Below are 7596 nucleotides of genomic sequence, written 5' to 3' on the forward strand. Positions count from 1 at the left end.
TTATTGCGACATTTGCCCCTAGTTAGACTACTCCGATTTACACGATTATCACAGTCGAATCTCGCACACGATTTCGCTCAAAGAAAATGAAGAGAAAAAGAAGGGGAAGAAGGAAAAAGAAGTCAAACACATTAGTAGATTAAACTGAAAGCCGCTCTAGTATCAGATTAACAGTGCAAAATGTGGTACGTTGCATTAAATGATTATCACGGTAGTCTAAATAGCCATAAAAGGGGCAATATAAAAATATTTTATTGAGGCTTAAAACAACAATCATTTTGTTTGAAACAAACTGGAGCTTTTTCGCTCCGTGAACCTGGACTGACCTGGAATTCGTTGTTATAGAACCATATCTTCATCCTCACCTTATATATGCTCTCATTGAGTAAAACAACTATCAATCTGTCAAATATGAAATGGGGTTCGCATTCTGAACTGATTTTAACCACTCGAGAAGAAATAACCATCGAACTGTCAAATTTTAACTAAAAGGTTAAAAATTTCGCGAAATGGTTCACAAAAGGGCGAATATCGCAAGCGTAAGCAAACCGAGTGAGGGTTGATTTTCCTATGCTGGTTCAGCAAAAAATAACTCTCACCCGTTTTGCGACATTCGCCATTTTGTTAATTCTATCTAGATTTATGCAGGAAGTGATTTACCTCGTGGCCACACCCGTATATATCACATTGTATATAATTCCGGCTACTTGGCAACGCTGCGGTTGCAACATCAGACTTTGTTCGGAGAACTGACATCCCTTCCTGCTGTCAACTGATGGTTGGTGCTTGGTGCGGTGTGCGGTCCTGCGGTCAACTCGAATAATTTTTATTGACGTGTCTACCTTGGTGTTCCCGTTTTCTAAAAAAAATTGATAACTGCATTATACAAAATTACGATAATTGCAAACATGCTACTGCGATATAGTATCCTTTTTGCTCTGCTTGCGGTGCAATTTTCCAACGCTCTTTATTTTCATATTGGAGAAACCGAACGTAAATGTTTTATAGAGGAAATTCCCGATGAGACGACTGTTATAGGTATAGAGATATTATAGTACATCTAAGGAAGAAATTAGTTTTTAATTGTCTCTTCCAGTCAATTACAAAGTAGAATTGTATGACCCCAGAAGCGGAGGATTTATGCCATCATCACCAGGAATCGGAATGCATGTTGAAGTCAAAGATCCAGACGATAAAACTATTCTTTCTCGAGTATACAGCTCTGAAGGTAAAAAATAAGTAAACTGGAAATAATGATTATAAACAAAGTTTTTGTTTGAAGGTCGAATATCTTTTACTTCACACACCCCCGGAGAGCATGTAATCTGCATGTATTCAAATAGCACAGCTTGGTTTAGCGGATCCCAATTACGGGTACATCTTGATATTCAAGTTGGCGAGCATGCAATTGATTATGCAAACGTGGCTCAGAAAGAAAAGCTTACTGAGCTGCAATTGCGCATTCGACAATTATTGGATCAAGTCGACCAAATTACCAAGGAACAAAATTATCAGCGGGTTCGTATACTTTCATCATTAATAATTATGTTGTAAACTGGTTTATTGCTTAGGAACTCGCCTGATTTTTGAATAGGTCCTAGGTCCTAACTGCAAATGAGAGATTCTTTTTAGATCCCCTCTCTTACGTCTATTACGGCTGCATAAATGCATTTCAATGCAATTTTTCTTAACGATTAGTTAGCCTATGATACCAACAATCATATCATGCGAAATAGATGTCGTCAAGTGTATTAGCAGCGTCGTAATAGACGTAAGAGAGGAGACGCGAAGAGAATCCTATTCAAAAATCAGGCCAGTAATTATTCTTTATTTGAACCTTTTTTATGACAAATAGGCGTTCTTAAGTCATTTCTAGCCCCCGGAATTTTTTCGACCGTTTTATTTTGTCGACATATTAAATTAAATCACATTAATGCCCGTGATTTTGTAACATTGATGCAAATAAAAATTACTCTGATGTTTTTCTTACCTATAGTTATTTAACTATTGATTTTTTATAAATTAAAACACTGAGTTGATCTTTCTATAGGGGGGCTAAATGTTTTCTAGGTAGGGCTTAGCCCCCCCTGTACCGCCAATGACTTTGTCTACATGAAATCTAGTTGTCCAGAAGTAGAAACCAAATAAGGGTACGGATACACACATTATTAATACTCTGTCCAACTTATGTGCTGCAAGGCAATACTAAATATTTCAATATTACAACATCACCGGAACAAACCAATAAGAAACTCATTTTTTTTGTTGGATTTCTATGTTTGGGCCAGATTTGCTTAATTATATAACCTTTACCTCGATTTTGTTGTGCCTACGCGAAAGTGGGTTGGAATGGAATTTCAAAAAATTTAGTCGTAACAAGGGCCGCCCAGTTAGCTTCGAGGTACGATGCTGGTCTACCCAAGTAACCATAAAAAGCCAGTCGTTGTATGTACGAATTTTTGCTGGGCCTAGAGTCAGTAGAATCGTTGTACTAACCCTGTAATTGAACCGTTCCGATTTGGAAGGAAGAGACGCTACCGGAGGAATGGATGGAAGGAGTGGTTTGTCCCATTTACAAAAAGGGTAATAGGCTCGACTACTGCTACTATCGCGGTATAACGTTGGTAAACGCCGCCGACAAGGTACTCTCCCAGTTCCTGGTACGCGGGCTGTCACCGGTAGCGCAGAGTTTCGTTGGGAGTTACCGGACAGGCTTCATGGAGGCTCGCGCAACTAGACAACCGGTTTTTACCATCCGACAAATGTTGCAGAAATGCCGGAGTACGTACCCAGGCATCACATCTTTATTGATTACAAAGTAGCATACGATTCAGTTGATCCAGACCAGCTATGGCGGCCGGTGAAGGCCATAACCCAGCGACACAGGATTTGCTTTGGCAAACGGCAGCCGAGACGGGCTCGTGATACTGCCATTATCGCGGACCCCTACCGGGTCCTCCGGAGCGGCGTAAACTGGGTAACCGATAAGGGTCGGATGGCGGCGATTGCTGTCATGGGTAGATACCCTGTTGCCGCGCAACAATGAGAGACGATTTTCCAATTTCTTAGCCTCTTTATTCCGGCGTATAGGGGAGTTAAAAAATACCTTAGAACACGGAGAAATAGATATCCATATTTGCGTATAAGATTTATAACATAATTCATCCTTTTATCGTATTTAGCAATTTAGATAAACAGTGTAAATAGTTAATACTACTCACGTTTAGTGTCTACAAATGTTTTAGAATAGGATAATATTAAATTTTGATGGCGATATTTGCTGAAATTGTTTTAAGGTTTGCTAGAGAAATATTTATGATTATCACCTTTTACCTGCCAATATTTAATAGTTATAAATTTTAATATAAGAAGTTGTGGTAAGGATCTCTTATAGCGATCTTTAGATCTAATCATTAAATAGATAGAAACTTTCATAATCAATTTTTTATATATAAATTGTAACCAAGCAAATTATTCACCTCACTGTATTATCGCAATCTTTCTTAGTATGGTTTGACCGGATATTATCATTATCATTTTACCTGAGCGATGATACTGACAATCAGTGACAGTGACGGTAAGGCGTCGCCGATTCCACACGACAGAGCTCCCAGATGAGGGACGGTCGTCCAGCAGAGTGTGACAGTCCCCCCAGTAGGTCGTGGTCATTGATGCGACTTACTCCCATTGGAATTGACGTCCAACACTGCTATCTTGATTACAGTCCTCTGAAGCAATCTGCTCGACGTATCTGTCCGTCCTTGGAAAGTACTACTGTTGAATGTAGTATCAACGGGGAACAACTTCCAAAATTATTATTCTCCGACCGGGTGTAAAGAAAACAAATATTCCGGTTGTAGGTGAATATAATTTTCCTGCAGGATTATTAATACAAAAATAACATATTATGCATACTATTTTAACTGGTTTAAGGTTAGCAAATAATTCGAATTAATAGATATAAATTAGTTCTATTTGTTAACTCACGTTTAGTTTGCTCCGTTGGATCCGTAAATTAAGTTTAGATATAGATTAATATATTCACTGTAAGCTTCGATGCTGGTGCTAACACTGTAAATATAGGTAACCTAGTTTGTATGATTGTTTCTAAGTATATAAGCTATTTTAACTCATTTCGGCTTACCAGGTCAATCTATATTAAGATAGTTTTTAAGTTTAGTAGTATACTAGTAAAGGTTAGTTTTAAGAATACTCGTAAATACCACTAATTTAAATTTTTAGCTAAGATAACAATTTAGACTTGCTCTGTAAGTGTTTCAGTTTGTTTTGTTTTTTACTTTCTGTTAACCGAACTATGACGGATACCTGTCAGTGTGTATCGGACAAAGTATAAGACTTACGGTAGGTGCGCTCATGGCCAGTGTGGCCAACAACTACTGCTAGCACACGCCCTAGTGGCCAACAGTTTCTAGGAAGTTTGCTGTCTGCTATCAAGGCTACGTCACTAATGTTGAGAGGTTTTGCTGGCTGGAACCACTTTGATCGACGCGTTATCGTGGGCAGGTACTCTGCGAGCCATCGTTTCCAGCACTGATCAGCGTAGAGCTGCGACATTTTCTATGAGTTATTTAGGTTCTGCGGTTCTTGGTTGAAAGCAATTGGTGGTTTACTACCGTTTGAGGAACCCAGTAGAAAGTCATTCGGGGTTAAGCAGCATTTTCATTATCGAGTGGTATGTGCGTTAATAGTCTTGAATTAATCATTATTTCTATCCCGCTTAACATGCTTCTAAGGAGCTGATCTGTGGGGAGTCGTGCGGGCTTCACTTGGTTCAGAACCTTTTTTTACCGATTGAACTAAGCGCTCCCAGCTCCCCCCAAAATGCGATGCGGCCGGAGGATTTCGTGTTTGGGTCCTTAAACTCTGCCATGCCTCTATTTTGATCGACGATATGCAACGCCTCCTTTAGTTCACGACTGGCGCCAATAAAGTGTGTATCTTGATCGCTGATAAATTCGATTGGAGCACCCCTTCTAACAATAAAATTGCGTATGGCGAGTATGCAGGAGTTAGTAGATAGCGAATGAGCAATCTCCAGGTGTGTAGCTCGGATTGTCAAACAGGTAAAGAGAACACCTCAGCATTTTTCTATGTGCCTGCCGACTACTACTTTGAGCGGTCCAAAGTAGTCTATACCTGCATACGAGAATGGCTGAGAATACGCAGCAAGACGACAGTTAGGTAAATCAGCCATCCCAGGCGGTTGTGGTTTAGCACTTAAGATCTTACAACGTTTACAATTACGACGGAGTCTATTGTATACCGTACAAAGCTGTGGTATGTAATATTTTTGCCGTAGTTCGTTCAGGGTCGTTTCATGGTTTACGTGATGGTATTCTGTGTGAAAATCGGCGATAATCAAGTCTGTGACGTGATTTGATTTGGGAAGTAGTATAGGATGCTTGGCTGCTTCATTTATGAATAGGCAATTTGCGATCCGTCCTTGCATTCGTAATATACCGTAACTCAATTGAAGGGTATAATTTATATAAAATGCTATGCTTTTGGAGCAGGCATGTACACCCTGCCGGCGTCGGTTTGGTTTCTCACATAATCTTTACTTCTTCTGGATAACCTTCTAACTGAGCTTGCTGGTATATAACATTTTCATCAGCTCTAAGTTCTTCTTGAGACAGTGGACCGTAGTCTATAGGCATTTTCGTTCTTTTTAAACGAATGTTAGCTGGGAAGCGAAGAGCATAGGCTACTGCTCGTAGTAGCCGCTTCCATTTAGAGAAACGATCGTCACAAATACATGGATGGATCATAAGACGTATAATGTAGAACATTCGCACGTAACTCTTCGGTAGTAGTTCCAGGATCTCTGTTGTCCAAAGACCATTCAGTATTCGGTTTTCACATAAAATCTGGTCCATGGAACCAACGACTCGATGGTGACAGGTCGGGAAGTTTCGTCCATTTGGTGCCTTCATCTGCCATGTTCAACTTCGTCGATAGCCAGTTCCATTCACTGAGCTCCGTTGTCTCAAGAATTTCTCCGACCCTGCCCGCTACGAATGGACTATATCGTCGATGATCCGATTTTAGCCAGCACATTACGTTTCGTGAGTCAGTCCAAAAATATCTCCGATGTTTTGATACGGTGAGACTCTTTGATCGTATTCGCCAGACGAGCTCCAATAACAGCGGACAACTATTCCAAACGCGGAATAAATACGTATTTCAATGGGGACACTCCATTTTGTTCGAACCGGAGATATCCGACAGCGGCAAATCCATTCTCGCTCGCTTGTACAAACACGTGCAGCTGGATCAAGTTTCTCTTGTTGACCGAGGTGATCGGCGGGTAGCATCGAGGAACGTTGATCTCTTCAACTTTGGGGAGTAGTTGTATCCATTGCATCATTTTTTCCAACGAATCGAATGGTATTTCCTCGTCCCAGCCCATTCCAGCACGCCAGATTTCTTACAGCAAAATTTTGAGAAACGTGAGGAAATTCGACATCAGACCTAGAGGATCATATACGGTCATAAGAATTCCCGTTTCGTAGGATTTCTGTTATCATAAAGAAGCTCTTGGTCGTGCTTTGGTGAAAGCTTGAAAGTAAAGGTCTCTGTGCGCCAGTACATACCGAGCATTTTCTCGGTAGCTGTTAAAAGGTTCACGCTTTTTCAGCTCTTCGCCTAAGTGTTTCGAAACCGTTGATGAATTCGTTAACCAATTGCGGATTTCGAATCATCCTTGGGCATGAATATATCGCACGTCTTGGCTAACTCTACTGTTTCCGCTTCGGTCTCTGTGCTCGTTAACATGTCGTCCACATAGTGTTCTTTTATAATGCAGTCGACTGCCTGGGGATATTAATATTAAATTTATGCATACACTAATATCTTTATTTGTAGCAGTGCTGGATTAAATCTCCATAACGATAAGCCTCATTCTCTAAAATTTTACCATACTTTCACTTTTATAACAAGGTTTGATTTCTGGAAAATTCATTTTTATGTTAACTTAAAAATGTGGTTCAGACATTTTCTTATACGAAAAATTATAGAATACTATACAGGAATATAAAATTACATACTGAATTGTATACTGTACACTACATACTGAATAATTGTAACTTTTTTTTCAGTATCGCGAAGAACGATTCAGGCAAACCAGTGACAGCACTAACACACGCGTTTTATGGTGGTCAATAGCGCAAACTATAGTTCTTGTCATCATGGGACTATGGCAAATGAAACATTTGAAGAGCTTCTTCGAAGCAAAAAAATTGGTTTAATAGAGTATATGAGTGAATAAAATGTTCTATTTAAAAACAGATTTCTATTGAATTTATAGAAAGCCCATTCCAGGATATTGCAATTCTATCTGACATTCTATACAGTAGTTTTTGAAACAAGCCACATCTCAACGATCTCAACGTACGATTTAGTTGTATATGAGGACACGCACTACAAAATAATTTATTGTTCACTTTGTTTTATTATACTCAAATCATGCAATTCTAATGTAAAATTGGCATTATACGATTTTCTATTACGATCCTGCGTGATCTGGGTGTGTATGTTGACTGCACGATCATAGACCTACACTGTCAACACGAAGGC

The 7596-nt window shown here is 39.6% G+C and overlaps 1 protein-coding gene across 1 annotated transcript; it reads left to right on the forward strand.

The window, feature by feature from the left end:
- The first annotated feature begins 764 nt into the window (after positions 1-764).
- LOC128741353 (transmembrane emp24 domain-containing protein eca) lies at positions 765-7305 on the forward strand. Its single transcript, XM_053837125.1, has 4 exons — positions 765-1038; positions 1097-1228; positions 1283-1518; positions 7119-7305. Exons 1-4 carry the CDS (start codon positions 909-911, stop codon positions 7266-7268), a joined length of 648 nt encoding a protein of 215 aa, XP_053693100.1. The 5' UTR covers positions 765-908; the 3' UTR covers positions 7269-7305.
- Positions 7306-7596: the final 291 nt, after the last annotated feature.

This window comes from Sabethes cyaneus, chromosome 3 (genome assembly GCF_943734655.1).
Source record: "Sabethes cyaneus chromosome 3, idSabCyanKW18_F2, whole genome shotgun sequence".
Lineage (NCBI taxonomy): Eukaryota > Metazoa > Arthropoda > Insecta > Diptera > Culicidae > Sabethes > Sabethes cyaneus.

Bases quoted from the DNA above. Each gene is read 5' to 3' on its own strand.
- LOC128741353 (XM_053837125.1), top strand. From the start codon at position 909: ATGCTACTGCGATATAGTATCCTTTTTGCTCTGCTTGCGGTGCAATTT. The intron at 1,039-1,096 runs GTATAGAGATAT...TGTCTCTTCCAG, and splicing joins CGATGAGACGACTGTTATAG to TCAATTACAAAGTAGAATTG. The intron at 1,229-1,282 runs GTAAAAAATAAG...TTTTGTTTGAAG, and splicing joins TCGAGTATACAGCTCTGAAG to GTCGAATATCTTTTACTTCA.